At 44.2% G+C, this 17,009-nt stretch overlaps 1 protein-coding gene across 1 annotated transcript in view; it reads left to right on the top strand.

The window, feature by feature from the left end:
• The window catches only part of LOC118211621 (basement membrane-specific heparan sulfate proteoglycan core protein-like), a 108,738-nt gene that overhangs the window by 55,059 nt on the left and 36,670 nt on the right, over nucleotides 1-17,009 (top strand). The window contains exons 16-31 of the mRNA XM_035388968.1: nucleotides 239-435; nucleotides 763-910; nucleotides 1,988-2,115; nucleotides 3,166-3,252; nucleotides 3,685-3,743; nucleotides 4,024-4,106; nucleotides 4,527-4,667; nucleotides 4,977-5,150; nucleotides 5,985-6,164; nucleotides 6,495-6,613; nucleotides 6,981-7,092; nucleotides 7,421-7,534; nucleotides 7,699-7,826; nucleotides 8,236-8,322; nucleotides 16,077-16,135; nucleotides 16,922-16,989. Of these exons, the coding sequence (XP_035244859.1) occupies nucleotides 239-435; nucleotides 763-910; nucleotides 1,988-2,115; nucleotides 3,166-3,252; nucleotides 3,685-3,743; nucleotides 4,024-4,106; nucleotides 4,527-4,667; nucleotides 4,977-5,150; nucleotides 5,985-6,164; nucleotides 6,495-6,613; nucleotides 6,981-7,092; nucleotides 7,421-7,534; nucleotides 7,699-7,826; nucleotides 8,236-8,322; nucleotides 16,077-16,135; nucleotides 16,922-16,989 (1,884 nt within the window). The remainder of the gene's footprint in view (nucleotides 1-238; nucleotides 436-762; nucleotides 911-1,987; nucleotides 2,116-3,165; nucleotides 3,253-3,684; nucleotides 3,744-4,023; nucleotides 4,107-4,526; nucleotides 4,668-4,976; nucleotides 5,151-5,984; nucleotides 6,165-6,494; nucleotides 6,614-6,980; nucleotides 7,093-7,420; nucleotides 7,535-7,698; nucleotides 7,827-8,235; nucleotides 8,323-16,076; nucleotides 16,136-16,921; nucleotides 16,990-17,009) is intronic.

Here is a 17,009-nt window from a genome sequence, read left to right as displayed (position 1 = left end):
AAATGCTAAAGTTGTGCTTGCTGCTCAGGATAAGTCCGTCTGATAAATGCCTGTAATGTAATGTAATGCAGTGTAGTGTAATGTGATGCGATGTAATGTGATGCAATGTGATGTAATGTAATGCAATGTAATGTGATGCAATGTGATGTAATGTGATGTATTGTAATTCAATGTAGTGTGATGCAATGTAATGTGATGCAATGTGATGTAATGTGATGCAATGCAACGACTCCCTCAGGAACACTGGCAGCATTCCTCTGGGCGGCCGGTGACTCGCCAGGACCTGATGATGACCTTGGTCAAGCTGGACAGCATCAACATTCGCACCATGTACAACAAGCGCATGGTCACCTTGGCCCTGAGCGACATCACCATGGACACCACCAGCACGCAGAGTAGCACCCTGGGCCCCGCCCAAGAGGTGGAGGAGTGCAGGTGAGTGTTGGGATGGGGGGGCGGGGGGCGGGGGGCACTGCAACACCTGATTAAACTAATTAACTAATCATGGTCTCCAATTAAGACCTTGATAAGCAGAATCGGGTGTCTAAGTGCTGGACTAGAACAAAAACAACCTGTACCCACACCAACTGTTTTTGGGTAAGATTGGCCACCCTGGCTCTATGAATTGTTGAGTGTCAAGTTAAATTTCCCATAGGATTGAATTGACTGATGATTTTCAAAAGCTTGTTTCTCCCTGTGGAGGCACCCCTGGATGTCTGCGTTCCCATAGCGACACGGAGGCTAATGGCCTTTGCTTCACAGGTGTCCCAAAGGGTACTCGGGCCTGTCCTGTGAGACCTGCTCCGCTGGTTTTCAGCGAACGCCCGGCGGGTCTTACCTGGGCACCTGTGCCGGCTGCAACTGCAACGGGCACGCCAGCTCCTGCGATTCCGTCACTGGACACTGTGTGGTGAGCATAGCCCCAGCATTCAAAGAGGCATTATCAAGTCTGACATGTTGCTATATGTGTTTTATATATATATATATATATATATACAATTTTGGCACTCAACACAAGGGTGGATCTGTCCGATTATTTGCAACCACGGAAGCATTCATGCACAAACCCTACAGCCCACTCAGGAGAGTACAGATACCCACTGTTCTCCTCTGAAACACTTGCTAGTTCTTGTCACACCACAGACTACAGCTAAGGTGTTTCTGCATGTTGTTCACCTTTATCACGTGCATAGACACCTGGTACGCTGACATAATTATTGTAGGTGTACCAGGTGCGTGAGCACTGATTTAGGATCCTGGCATGAGGACAGTATTTTTGTGAGCCATTTTTCAACTCTCAGAATCAGCGAGTGTCAGCACAGCATAATTAATGCGGAACTGGAGCTCCATGTTCGATTCCCAGGTGGGGGTACTACAGTTGTACCCTTGAGCGAGGTACTGAACATACATTCCTTAACCCTTTAACGTGTTTTAATGCTGCGCAGCTGAAGTATGAATCACAACAGGTATTTGAAAGCAATGGAGTTCTAAAACACTTGATGTCACTATGATGTCACTTCCTCACCGAAAATTCCAAAAAGCCTTCCGAAAAGTTCAAAAAGCCTACTCTTCAAAAGGTTGAGTGTAATGTAAATGGTTCCTGGGTCAATGTTTAACACCAATGACTACAAGCATCTAATTGCCCAATACCCACTACTCCTTTGAGAGGTACGTAATTACATAAGTTCCTATGTTATATCTTAACTAGCCAATGTGATAAAATAGCGAGACCCAAACATTCAAAAGTGAAAATCTTAAGTACGTACTTTGGTGCTTACTCACAATGTACATCATTAGTAAAGCCATCTTATGTGTTGTAATTAAGGAAGTGTCAAGTTTATGCCTATGTAATTAAGTACTTGCAGGTTCATAGTTTAGCAACGTGCTTCCAGTTACAAAAGTAGCAATTTTGAGAATTTTTAAGGAATGTTGTGGCGGTATCCTGCATGCTCTTTGGATGAGCCTGAGGTGCAAAATGTTCCCCCAGAGCTGCCGTCACAACACCGAGGGCCCGGCGTGTGACAAGTGCCGACCGGGTTTCTACGGCAACCCGCTGCGAGGTCGGGCAGACGACTGCAAGCCTTGCCCGTGCCCGCACGCCGAGCCGTCCCGCCGGTATGGCACTGCCCGCGCCACACGCATTCTACCAACACCGCAGAAGCACAAGCGGGCATGATGCGCTGGCAGCAGACCTGGGTCAGATATGTGTTTGTTTTTGTTCTGGATTCCAATACTTTTCTACACTTTCTACTGATCTTGTCTGGTGTATTGGAAGCAATAAAATACTCTTGAAAGACCCGCCTTTCTGGTCATATTGGCAGGCGCAATTATGCCAGGCAAGATCAATAGAGCACAGAAAACGGTGTATTTGAATCCAAAACGAATATGTATTTGACCCAGGTCTGGCTGGTGTCATGCCAGAGTAGTGTCTTCAGTGAGGATGACATGAGCCCATTCAGCAGCTGGGAGTTTATGGGGGTTTTTTAAAAATCCTTTTAAACACTAGTTTCCAGTTCTTTGCAAAATTTTAGATCACGCGATATTACTGTGAAATTCACCTGTTATTACACATCTGTTAAATATGCAAGTACTGTGTAATTGCACGTGCCTGTTTTGTGAAGTTATACTGCGGTTTAGTTCTGTCGTGCAAGCTGTGTAATTACATACGAAGGTGATGGTGACAGAATAGTGGTGAAGGGCAGTGTTTTACTGCAGTTAAAATGAGGGTTGGGATAATGTTAGAGGCTTGACTTAAGGGAGTTAGAGAGCGGTTACAATGAAAGTAAAAGCAATTTAAACAGCAATTTAAACAGTGTTCAATATGTTTGTACTGTATGCTTGGTATACAGTATGTAATATGCACTATACAATGGGTTATTACAAACAAGCTTCTCAATACTGTTATACTGGTGTGAGGTGAAGTATAAAGCCTTATTTTTTGTACCATGGTTCTGCTGAATGAACAACTTGGTGGGGAAAAGAATTCCAGTTTCAAAATAATTGCAAAGGTTCGCATCCAGTAGCTATAAGGGAAACAGTGATGTGCTGCTGAATTCACGCCTGTTGTACGTGTTTGTATGCTTGCGTGCGTGCGTGCTTGCATGCGTGCGTGTGTGTGTGTGTGTGTGTGTGTGCCTGCATTCCTGTGTGAACGTGTTTTTAAAGGTTCTCTGCCACCTGCTTCCTTGACCATGACTCCCAGGCCACGTGTGATGCCTGCAGGACTGGCTACACCGGACGCCGGTGTGAAAAGTGAGGAAGTGACATCATCATTCCAACCACTGCAGCGGAGTGGAAAGGGATAGTTTCTAATATGTGCACTTGCACATAGACTTGTTTTATCAGTTTGTACGTATCTATGATAAAGTCTCAATAATCGACTGTAAGTAATCTGACGAAGACCATGTAGATTTTAATGATGGATTAAAGTTTAAAAATGAACAAGGAGCAGTTAACTGCCATGTGCCCTTCTACACAGCCTCTAGTCCCTTTTCCCTTCAGTAAGTGTGCATATAATGTAAATTTTCTCTTGGAGATGTACTTATTTACAGTTATAGGTTGTGTTCCTTTTACTATACAAGTCTTGACAAAAGTTATGATATCATAATGTGAGTTTATGGGCTGTTGTTTGAATCTCGGAGAACCAGTGTGTGTGTCCGTCTTACTCCATTTTGTGTTGTGCAGATGTGCCGCTGGCTACCAGGGGAACCCCCTTCAGCCTAACGGCAAATGTGTTCCAAAAGGTGAGGTTTCGTTCCCGTAGTCTGATGTCTCCACCTCCACCTGTGTTCAAAAGGTCCCTACTTATCTGAGAGAGCTCACTGCACTGTGATTTAAAAAATAATGACATTTAAATTAAAATTTAAAAATGTAAAATTTGGGGGAAATTTTGACTGTAATCTGAATGGACTGAGGATCATGTCCATTCGGGCCCAGATGTTCTGAGGGACTCAAAGCCTTCAGGGCATTGCTGTTTGGAGCACTGATGAGAGTTAGCATCCACTGTCCTTCTCTCGTTCACAGCCAGCCCTGTAGTAATCCCCAGCAGGCTAAAGTGTGACAGCAGAGGGGTGGTGAACTCAAACAGCAGCCCATGCAGCTGCAAGGTAATGTGCTCTGTCTTTTTCATTACATTACAGTACATTATAGTACACTACACTACACTACACTACACTACACTACACTACACTACACTACACTACATTACATTACATTACATTATAGTCACTTACCAGGTGCTCTTATCCAAAGCAGTATATAGTAGTGTAGAACGTCAGTGTTACTTTCCTTTTCAACTACTGTGAATACTTCAACAGAAGTTATACATTTCAGATATTCTAATTAATAGAGCTAGATTTTGATTTGAGGGCCAGATTTGGGTTTCCATGATGTGCAGTACCTCTTTAAGAATGAGATTGTCACTATATGTACAAATGCTTCAAGTATACACGTGAACATAAAAAACCGTGACTGGCGGACAGAGGCAGCCGATGAGCCTGCAGGGTTTTGTTCTCCCTGTCCTGCAGCCCAATGTGGAAGGAGAGCTGTGCGACGAGTGCAAGGCCGGCTCCTTCCACCTGACGGAGGACAACCCCGACGGCTGCCTGCAGTGCTTCTGCATGGGCGTGAGCAAGCAGTGCGCCAGCTCCACCTGGAACAGAGACCAGGTGAGTGTGTGCTCCAGTGCCGACGGGACCCGAGATGATGAACTCCTGCATGGCAGCCAATGAGAAAGCTACCAGAGCAGCAGGGGGTGCAGAAAGTGGGGGTGGTGTGGGGGGTGGGTGCGGAGTTTAGGGCAATTCTAAGGGCTCTGATTGACAGGGGGTCTCCCAAAAAATATTAGAGTATATGATTTTCTGGGGTTGTGTGGGACCGAGTGTAAGATCTTTTCATGGGGCACAAAGTCCCTGTTGGTGCTTCTGCAGAGCACCCCCAGTCTCAGGCTTCATAATTATGTGTCTGTGTCCCAAAAGGTACAAGGTAATGGTGATGGGAAGAACTTTGCCCTCTCCGACGGAGCCAACACCAGGACCATCACGGAGGGCATCATTCAGAAGGATGGCTCCGAGGTGGCCTTCCGATCCTTCGCCAGTATCCCCAGTGACGTCTACTACTGGGTCCTACCTGAGAGTTTCCGCGGAGACAAGGTGAGTCACCAGACACCCACCTCATCCACCTCCGTGACCCGCTGGCATTCTAGACCTACTGACTTCAATTCAAGATATATAACAGGACTGATCTGCTAATTTAGCCCATGGCTGTGGACAGTTGTCAGATTTAGCCCATACTGCACATTTGTACTTTATTAATTATTAATTAATTGCTTCCCCGGCCTTTAACTGAAATTTAAGATTGACTTGTGCTGAGAAGTCGCACAGTGAATCGTTGATGGTGTAATCGGCTGGGCCTGTGCTGGTAGTTATCCAATAATTTCTGAGATTAGACTGCCTACAGTGACGCCTGGAGGAGAAAGGACGAAACACCGGTCACATGCTTCTCAGGACATATGGTCGGGAATTTCTCCAGGCCCTTATTGTTACATTTTAATTTAATTTTATTTTATTTTATTTAACATTTATTTAACAATTTCACAGGTTGCATTGGTCGCTGGGATTGTGTTGTCATAATTTCAAGCATGAGTGAGTCTCTCTAGTGATGTGGGCAGATCAGTATAATATGTTAATATTGCTGTATATGTTTTTCAACTTTTTCCACAAATAGCACCAAAACCAATATTAGAAGCGTGCAGGCTCGTCATTGTTCTGACTATTTTAAGGATAATTAAACTTGATAATTAAACTCTTCTACTTCATAAAGCAGTTTTCAGTGGTTACACAAATCCTTTTAGAGACTAAAAGTTTCAGAGCACAAAAATCACCTTAACGTATGGAGGAAAAATGTGTTTGTAAAGGAAATGATTGAATAAAAACACAGTTTATCCTTGATTAAACCAGAATGACCGAAATCTTCCCTGTTGCTAGGTGACCGCGTACGGAGGAGAGCTGCGGTACACGGTGCGCTACGAGCCCCGCCCACGTTTCGTGATAACCACTGGGAAGCCAGACGTGATTCTCCAGGGCAACGGCATCTTCCTGGAGCACTTTTCCAAAACCAGACCCCTGGCCCGCACCCCGACCACCATCAGCGTGCGATTCAGGGAGGTACGTGTGCCGAGGCCGCTAGTTAACCCTAAACTACACATGTAAACTGAGGTAATAGTTTGCATATGGTACTGTAACTAAGTGATGAACTAGTAGCGTTGACCCTAACCCTGAAGCGCACACACAGACACATACATGCAGAACACATACATGCACAGATACACACACACACACACATGCACACTCAGACACACACACACACACTCATGCACAAATACGCAAACACACATTCACACGCGCACACATGCACACACAGATACACACAGACACACACACATGCACAAACATACACACACACACTATTTGCCTAACTCCCCCTCCCTCTCCCAGTCTGCGTGGAAGCGTGCTGACGGGCAGCCCTGCACTCGTGAGCACCTCCTCATGGCCCTCGCTGAAACTGCAGTCTTCATGATCAGAGCCACCTACACAGACAGCATGTCTGTGAGCAGGTATGGAGAGAGAGGTTAAAGGGGCGAGGGTGTACTGCAGAGGAATCAGACTGACACAGGAGTGTTATTTCCTATTGGTGTGGGTGAGTGCAGTATAATGGGTAAGGAACTGGCCTTGTAACCTAAAGGTCACAGGTTAGATTCCCAGGAAGGATACTGCTGTTGTAACCTCCAGTAGTTAGTAAATGTGTAAATATATAATATATAACATAATATAATATTATGAACATTGTATATAGCATGTGATATATAACCAGTACATTTGTACATATATAATTGTACAGTAAATAATTTTTTTAATCCCATGCATCTTAAAAGATTTTAGAACAGAAGTGTTGCCTCACTCAGTTGGTAATGTGTTCTGCAGCATTTCGGACATCGAGATGGACGTTGCAGTACCTCACTCCACAGGCAGGGGGCGGGCCCTGGAGGTGGAGGAGTGTGCCTGTCCGCAGGGGTACAAAGGGCCCTCCTGTCAGGTGACTGTGTCTGTTACCCTCTGTCCCAGGACAGAGAAAACACATGCTTGAGTCTGTATTCGATCTTCTGTGTACACACTCTGTATTCTGCAATACCATGCAGTCACAGAACACTGTACAGTCCCACATACATGCATACATAACAGCACAGACGCCTAGACACATACACACATTTATACTGTGCATAGGATGCAATAAATTCATTTAACCCTGGCCCTAACCATAACCAAAACTCACCGTAATGTACACAATGTAATTAGCATAACAATTCACGTCTGTGGTGGGTGTTACTGACATCCTCGTCTGTTGATGGCGATGTATTTTCCAGGAGTGCGATGAGGGGTACACCCGCACGGGATCGGGGCTCTACCTGGGCACCTGTGAGGAGTGCAGCTGCAACGGGCACGCCAGCGACTGTGACCCCGAATCTGGGGAGTGCCTGGTGAGCCCCCCGCGTCATTTCTGCAGGAACGGCAGTTAGCCTGCAGTAATATGACTCTGTGGAACACCTTCTGGAACTTTCCGAGCCGTTTACGGAGTCGTGCTCATTCACGTCCGGCGTGCCCCTCGGCCACCCCTGAGACCGTTCATTTTTTCCTCCTGCAGCATTGCCTTCACCACACTGAGGGTCCAAACTGCGAGCGCTGCGTTCCCGGGTTCTACGGTGACCCCAAATCTGGCGGCGCAACAGTCTGTCAGCCCTGCCCCTGCCCCGGCATCTCCCCAAACAACCAGTGAGTGTGACCTTTCCCCCTTAATCCCAAGATCAAAAAAAAAATTGCCAAATTTTTTGCCAAAAATTTTGCCATTGACGAAGACTTCACTTAGGGATGGCACTCTCTGTACAGTATCAGTTAAAGTCTTAAATTAGCTTTACTGGGGAAGGTACTGTTTGGGTCAAATATTCATGGGCTTTGTTCATAAGATTAAATATTTGTGTATTCCTGGTGTGAAACTGGTGTATTACCCCAGAGTCCAACATTGGCTAAGCAAAACAAGGACTTAACTATATGACATCAGTGCACATTAATGCAGTGAAATTTAACGCACCTTCTAGCATTGACTCCAGATGGGAGTTACCTGACGTCGCTGGTCCCTTCTCTGTGACAGAAAGGGTTGACACATGCTGGCCTGATTCCACAGGTACTCCCAGCAGTGTTACCTGGACTCAGACAACCAGCCCACCTGCGACAGCTGTCCTCCGGGCTTCTCTGGCCGACGCTGCGAGAGGTAAGGCTGGAACCCCCCCGCCCCCCCCCAACCCCTTTGCTCTCGGGGTTGGCCGTGTCCTCTGGGGGGGACGTGTTTGTGGGTGTGCTGGGCGAGCGTCATCCATCTTTTTTTCGGCTGGCGGGGTGCAGTGGTGGTTTAAAAGCATGTCCGCCGTGTTCCGCGTGCGTCTCTGTGGTCTTCCCGCTGTGATTGAGCGGCCTCGGGGGGGGTCTGGTATGGGAGAAGCAAAACCACAATCAACGCCACCCATTCCACGCCGTGCGAAATCTTTATGCGTCGGGCTCTCTGCGCAGTGGGAACTGTAAATAGAATCATTAGAATGGCTCGTGAATGCTTGGTTTCGGAGCTGCCTTGTGGTGCATCCAGTTGCTTCCGGCTGGGCAGATTTCTAATTTTCAAGAGAGAGGTGTTTCAGGCAAACAAGCATTTTCTGGGGGGATGGGGGGGGGGGGGTGGGACAGTGCTGCGAAGGGTTGAAGTTGACAGGAAACATAAACAACAAGTGAAGCCAATGGCTTGCCTCTGTGAAAAGGGGGTGTTATTCAGTTAAGAATTTATGACTAAAGATTAAAAGCGCATGTAGTCTGTTTTATAGTGTCTGTTTTGGACATTAACCTTTATTAAACATTATTTTTTACCCACTGAGAATTTTGTGTAAGTAAATAGTGTATTTATATTATTAGCCTATTATATTAAGAATTTCTTTAGGGAAGGGAATAGTAGTCTAACATTACTCAGTATAGTGGTCACAAGCTTTTTACTGCTTTATTTTTTCATAGAGCTATTTCTATAAATTGGGTATTGCAAGAGAATTTACTGTAAATATTGCTTTACATATCCTCTGAAGAATTTAGCATTTTAGCTTTGCCATGCAGTTACAGAATTTGCTTTGCATGTGTTGCTTGAGTCTCAGAGCTTTGCTAAAATGTTATGCTTTTGGGAAACGTTTTCTGTCCTGACAGTGGTTTGCAAGTCCACTGCAAAAAAAGTCATGTTCTTATGTGATAAAATGTTATCTTAGAATGTGACAATATAAGATTAGTGTGTTACAAAACTCTGTATATAATTAAAAGAAATACTTAATCTTAAATAAATAGTATTTAGAAGACTGTTTTATGTTAAGGTTCATTTTTAGAAACTTATTTCTTTCAAAATTTTCCACTCGCAATAGAATCACTATAATCTAATGGTGCTTCTATTAAGAGTGTTAATTTTCTATTTTCATATTTGAAAATGCATTAACATTATGATAAAGTTTTATTGCATGAGAACATGACATATTTACACATTTCAACCTATTTGGGATACGTGATTCACATCTATGCCTTTGATGAGAAAACATTGTTTTCTGGCATAAATGCGGTGGTGCTTTCATCTGGAAATCAAGTCCTGTCTTGTGTGTCTTTGCCTCTCCTGGGGGAGAGTAAAGATGGTTGGCTTACTGGCTGGTGAATGGACCTGGAAAATTATTTCTAATTCAGCGAAGTGTTGCGGAAAATTTTTGCTGACTTGAGCTTCCTTGGTGTGTCCCTCGCCATGACTTGCCTGCTCAAAATATTGAAAAAAACGAAGAAACACAACGTTGATCAAGTGCCAGGACGTGCTGACGAACGGGAAACACGAAGGCTTCATCCCGGTCGGATGCAGTGCGGCCGTGTACAACTTCAGCCTGGAGAAGAAAGTCGTGGCGGACAGCAGCGGAGGAGGGAGCTTCGAAGAGGACGTCGATTACCACAGCAACACGGTGGGCCCCATAGACATTGGGGTTTTGAAGGTTCCCTCGCGCAACCTGCTGTCCACGACCATGCACAGTCTGCTGCCGACCCGAGGACACACCACTCCCACGGCCCGCGTGGCCAGCGTCAACCTGAACCGGACCGGGCCGATAAGCCTGAACCGGACCATCCCTCGAGTACCGTCCCGCTACACGCCCAGCCCGCAGGTCCGCCACCACAGCTTCCAGTTCCTGCTGAGGTCGTCCATGAACAGCTTCAACCGGCGCATGAGCATGCTGGAGAGCAACAGCTTCGACGTGAAGGAGGGCCTCCACGAGATGAGCTTGCAGCAGCACCAGCTGAGCACCCAGCTCGAGAAGCTGGCCAGGATGCTGTCCGCCGCTGACAAGGGCGAGAAGATTGCGCAGCTGCAGAAGAACTACACCAGCATGGAGGGCCGGCTGAGCAGGCTGGAGGGGAAGCTGGAGATCCTCATCGACGGCTTCACTGCCCTGGCGCAGGAAATCAACAAGCTCAAGCGCTCCAAGCAGTTCTCCCGCTCGACCAAGGAGCAGTACCCCCCAACGATGATCACCACCGTCCCTGCCCCTGCCCTCGCTCCTACAAGATCCATCAAAAAGGCACCGCTGACCACCACGACCACAACCGTGGTGCCAAGAAAACGGAAGGATTCCAGGATGTCGCCGACACAATCTGTCATAACGCAACGGCCAGTAGCTACCCGCCGTCCCGTTAAGAAGCAGAACACACCACCCACTCCAAAGTCGACCGCAAAATCTCGAACTGTGAGGCCAACAAAAAAACAGCCAGCAAAGCAAAAGGTGATGACTCCTGTTACAAAACGTCCAGCTCCTGTAAAATTACCTGCACCAAAGCGGACAAGGACTATAAGCAGAGGTCAGGGCAAAACAAGGAAAATTGTTGTCTCAGAGTCAGTTCCAAAGACTTCAAGAGTTTCAAAAAAGCCTGTTGCCACTCCAACCCAGGCCATGCCTGTAACCAGCCGCAAATCCGGTCGAACCAAATCAAGGCAAACAGAGAGCGCCTTGGCTACCACCAAATACCAACTGGTGCCCCCATCCCATAAAGTCCGGCCTCCCCTGTCTGATTCAAAACTTCCTTCGAGCTCAAAGCTGACCAAAAATACCCAAGGCAAGAGGAAGGTTCCTAATGGTTCCAAGAACACTGCAAAGCCCAGTTCTGGGTCAAAACTGGACAAAGCCCGAATTGCTACACCCCTTGTCATTACGAAACCCCCCATATTAAATCGTCAGAAAGCGAGGCAGAATGACAGGGCACCGCCTCCCACTTCATTTCAGTTGGTTACGCCATCCCATAAAGCCAAAACTGCTTCACAACGTGTTACAAAGCCTCCTAAGAAAATGTACACGTCTGCACCCAGCATTACAAAATCCACTACCTCCACTACCACAGCCAAACTGACAATTGCTACCACTACACGCCCTGTTACTCCAAAGAAAAAGAGGCGCCAGTCAAGGGTCCAGAACCTTCTGCAGCTCCTACAGGGTGACCACAGGTCTAAAAAGAGACAGAAACAGGATCCCTCTATGCACATTGTTCTAGGAAAGCTTGCTATTCCAATTAAAATCATCCCAGATTATTGATCAGTTTGACATCATATCAGTTATCAATTGAATGAGACTATGCAAACCCAAGCTTGTTAAGACATTGTCTTTTCAGTGTGCTCATGGATGATGAGCAAGCTGCTCCTCCTTCAAGGGTCAACATAACATAACATATAACATAACATAACATAATGACAAGAACAGGCCATTCTGCCCAACAATGCCTGCTATTTTCCTACTGCTAAAGTGTACCTAGTGCTCAGTTTGCTGACAAACTAGATGTTATTTAGCACCGTATCAAGCCTGGTCTTGAAAACCCCTGGAGTGTCTGCCTCCACTACATGACCTGACAATGGTAATGTTCTTCATCTGAGTGTTCTTAATATGTACATCATAGTCGCCTTTACCATCAGGAATGCTAAAGGATTCTTATAGCCTGAGTATTTATTCAGATGTGAAATTATTGTTTGCTTGAACATGCTTGTCCCTATGCATTTTATGGAACCTCGGGTTCTGAAATGAGCAGCTCAATTCATTCGTTTTTGGATCATAAACTTATATATTTGCTTTCCCACTGCTTCTTAATTATTATGCACCTTCTTTGAAGGTTGAATACAACTGTCATTGCTTTCCATTCTCGGCACTTTCATCAGTAATGAAAGCAAAAACAAACAGATAGACAACTTGAAGTGAAGTTATTTATTCATCCTATTACCCAAACACAATTAAATTACAAGAACATTTTATGGCATCGCTCCAATTAATGTATATTTTCCAGCAAGAGAGTATTAAAAAACATTGTTAAAGGAGTACCATGGTGGTTGAACGTGACACTTCCCAGTTGTCTTCAGGCAACAACAAAACAAATGTGCATAATTTTTTTATTCTTCAGTCATTTCAATGTACTTTAAAACATATTTTTCTAAGCCTAAATTTCCCACTATAAAAATTCACCCGAACCGTCTGGGCGTGGTAATGAAAACTGTCAGTTAGCTATGATTGACAGACCGTGCCCCGTTACCATAGCTACCCCCATGATACGCGCTCTCTTTGGGAGACTGAATTTTGAGGTTTGGCCGGTGCAAATGCAGAGTGGCTACTAACTTTGGAAAACCACAAGCCACAGTGACTGGGGAGCCAGAAAGTTGATGTCAAGCCCTGGTTGCCAGTTATGCTGTTTCAACAGCTATGACATTGTAAATATCTGCGTCAGACATCATGAGGCATTCTCTTGAACCATGCAAAAAAATGTGTTTTACATGTTGGTTGGACTACCTCAGAATTTGAAAGTGTACTTTTCAAGTTGTAAGTGCTGTTTTCAGAAAAAAATATGACCAAAACTAGAACTATCACCATGGCTGATGTTGAAAGGTAATTTATGTGTTCAGTATTTTCAGGGTTGCCTAACGTTTTTGAATAGCAGATTGGGTATCTCAAACTCATTTACTTGTCTCACAAGCGTAGGTTTTGGGGAAGACAGAGAGACATGTCACCCCCAATATTTTCATATGGTTTGGTCCCTTGACTAGTTAGTATGCTAGTGAGACTTTATGGTTTATCTTTCCGGGACTAGGTGGTCCACTGTCTCCCCCAAGTTGAAATGAAACCTACGCCTACAGCAGTGATGGTTTGGATCCATCACTGTCCTGGAGGAACCATTTATGTTGGATGACTTAATGTACAAAATGATTACATGCAAAAGTGCATGTTCACACATTCTTTACATGTTCTGGTCTACTCTATGGACCACTGTCGACCTGCGTTGAATATGAATATGTCTTTGCAAGCAAGGCAGTCAGGACTGTCTTCCTGGTGCTATGTAAATTCAGTTCGGAGTTGCTTAAATTAATGCATATTATATATTTTGTATGTTGTGCTAGAGGACCATAAATTGTATCTTTTTTAATAAAAATGATTTATCTGGCTTTGAGGAGTGTCGTATGTTTTCATGTGGGTGACATAAATATGAAATATTTGAAAAGATTGGATATTTGTAAAATAATAAGGACATAGTGCATACATCATCCTGATCTTGTTTCCTTTGAAGAGAAACCTAAAGCAATCAGATCCTAAAGCTAATGTAATAATAAAGAGCAAAGATACTCAATAAGGTGGAAGCTTTCCTTTTGAAGCCAGTGTGAGTCGCCCCTCCTGGTCATAGCATTACAGTTTTCAGTTCCATGCAAGTTGAGTTTGTTGAGTTTTCAGCCTGGACATCAGATGAACTTCTACTAGAAGAGGTAAGAACCCCATAACCCCCACCCCTTCTCTACTGTGAATACCTGTGCAGTGGTTATACTCCATGTGTGGCCTTGGCTTGGTGAAGCTCTGGGGACTTGACTCTCGCTCGAGTAGCCATTTCTGTGTTCTTCCATTTTAAGTTTCGCTGTCATGGAATCAGGGGGGGGAGTTTCTGACTACTTGGTCTTTCTGTTTTGTTCAGCTTCTGGTCCTCTGTCCAGATTCCTTGCACAGCTGTTGGAAGGGAACATCTTCTTCTTCTTCCTTAAGGGGAGGCTTTTCTATGCTGGAACCTATTTCATGTAAACTAATAAAGGCATAATAAGTAGTGTGATTCAACTTCTGTTTGGCTGGCTGAAGATATTTGGCCCATGACCAAATCTGCCCTTTTTATGGCTTCACCTGCCTCTCCTGTGTGACCTCTCTTCCCTCTCGCTTTTACAGGGCAGTTCCAACATTATGTGGATGTTGGAAGTTTTTTTTTTTGCTCTCTATTTTTGTCAGGTATTTTTTAATGAAAGAGAAACAATAATATATTTTATCTGTGATTATATGGGAATAATTGGGACTCTCATGGTTTCCAAGGGTGTGTTGCCTTCTCTGGTGCTTCAAAAAAAAAAATCCTTGATCTGATTTCTGTCCTCTCCTCCTTCTTTGCCTGAAGCGTAAGGTCTTGTGTTGACTCAGTTCTTCATGCGTTTGATGATCAAAGCCTACGTGGTGTAAGACAGCTTAGGGAAGTGAATGGATGTCAGCCATTTCCAGACATGTGGCTACATCCTCGTGTCTTCATGTTGGATAAGGCTTGTGATTTAATTGTGGTTACATCGTACAGATGAAGATGAAAAGCTGTTGGTGCTGGGCGGATTAAGTTTAGCTTTTGTTTGGATTTGTGAGATCCTGTGACAAATCTGGCCGGTACTCTGCTTATTAAAAAGGTTTTAAACACGTCTTGGACCTGTATCACAAAGTAGTTATTTACAGCTAGTAAATGTTAAGTGTAGGTTGTAAATAAACAGGTGTCACTTAAAAACTGGCTTTACATAGATGATGCACAAATGAAGTGATACTGCATTTTTGTATTCCTGATGTTCTCCACTGTTCAGCACTCTGGATAAGAGTATCCACCAATTGAAAAAAGTAAAGTAACTGAGCTAAAGTGGAACAAGTCTTGTTCTTGCTCCACAAGAATAGCCTGATTTGGTTTCATTTTGTCACTAGAAATGAGCAAATGAGCTAGATTTAAGCACTTTGAGCATTCAGAAAAGTGCTATATAAATGCAATGATTAATTCATTCATAGATTTGTATGGTTCAGTTGCAAGACACCAAGCAAACATCTTTTTGCTCTTGAGCAAATGTTGAATAAGTCTGAATAATATGTTCTAGGGAAGAAAAATGCATGAGCATTTCACTATATTTCATTACTAGTTTGCAAGTAATTACTTTATTTCTTTATTTTAAGTCTTGTTTCTGCATTATTGCTTTTTAAACTGATTATTGATTCTCGCTTATAGCATGCAGACATGGGTCACGGTTTGCAACGGCACACTTTATGCTCTGACATCACAGAGCTGTCTGTTAGTGCCTCGAAAGTGGGTGCTCCAAAGAGCAGATTCGTTCTTCTGGTACTGGTCAATTATTTTGATGAACGCAATCATTTCATAGTATCAATGCGTAGAGTTTGGGTTTTCAAATTTCCATTTCAATTCCGCCTATATTACTGTGGTTTAATTATGAAACGGAGTAGTTAAATGAGGCATATCTTGTTGTTTTCTGTCAGTGGCTGCCGGTGTCTTCTATCTTCTATCCTGCTACAGCAGGGATCTCAAAGTAGTCCTGGAGGACTGCTGATCAAAAGAAAACTGCACAAACCTACAGATACTGCAGCCTACCAGGCCTTGAGTTTGACGTCTGTGTGCTGAAGTATATCCAGACAGAGCTAGTAACAGTGCTATAGCAAATGGATAAGGATGCTATCCGAGCCATGTGTACCATATATATTGCAGTGCAGACCTGAGTGGTAGATTTAAGCATGTTGCTTAGCATGAGTTGCTGAAATGTGTGCAAAGATGTGTGAAACAAGCTTACTTAAATTATAAGTATTCACAGCACTGAATTGAATAGGCATGTAGAGGTTTGTTTGAATAATGTTCTGACATTTATTTTTTGTTTTGTTTTCATTCCAGATGTTCTGCAGGATACACTGGGAATCCACTGCTGGGTCTGCCCTGTGTTGTCGGCAACGGTACTCTTTCCAAACCTTTTCCATTTCAGCCTTTGTTTGTATTACTCAGTGAAAACAGGCCACTTGTGGACTGACATGTTTCACCTTTCAAATGCAGCCCCAAATTTATCACTCAGTCACAGGCACGAAAAGCATTCAAACGCAGTATCAAAGGTAGAAAAATAACTGACGTTCAGCTGACCTTTACGCTTATCTGTCATTGTTTTTTCTTGTGTCATCTTAAAACTATTCCCCTCTAAGATAATCTCTTAACATAACATTGTGTTTTGTTAATGCCACATTTGAATAATAGCACACATTTGAATTATCTCTAATGAGGGTTATTTTAGCCCATTGCCCTACGTATTTGTGTCTTTATTCTCTCTTGTTTCCTGTTTGCTCTGACACAGAGAAGAGATGGTCTCACTTTGTTAGAATGATCTTTATTATTCTCTGTTCTGTACAGGTGGGAGGGCTTGGGATTGTTCATGGTTGTGGACCACTAAAATTAAATCTAAGGGTCAGCTGGGGTGTAGTGTAATGGTTAGGAAAACCATTAAAGGTTGCGGGTTCGAGTCCCAGCTGGGACACTGTCATTGTACCCTTGATTAAGGTCCTTAGTCTGAATTGTTTCAGTGAATATTCTATAAATGAACAGGTTGCATGATGAAGCGCATGTGTACTAACACACAGATATGATAAGTATGGAGCTATGGTATGTTTCTGGGCAGGCATCTGTCTGACCTAACCCTCAACCCCCCCCCCCCCCCCCCCTGGAAGTTTAATCTGGTTGACCTTTGACTGCAGGAAACTGTGGTAGCTGTGACCATAGAGGAAGTGATGGTTGTGATGGAAATGGTGTCTGTCACTGCAAGGTAAGTAAATACCTTGATGC

This window comes from Anguilla anguilla, chromosome 13, assembly GCF_013347855.1.
Source record: "Anguilla anguilla isolate fAngAng1 chromosome 13, fAngAng1.pri, whole genome shotgun sequence".
NCBI lineage: Eukaryota > Metazoa > Chordata > Actinopteri > Anguilliformes > Anguillidae > Anguilla > Anguilla anguilla.
The sequence above is the reverse complement of the archived record's forward strand: the minus strand, read 5'-3'. Positions and strand labels throughout refer to the sequence as shown.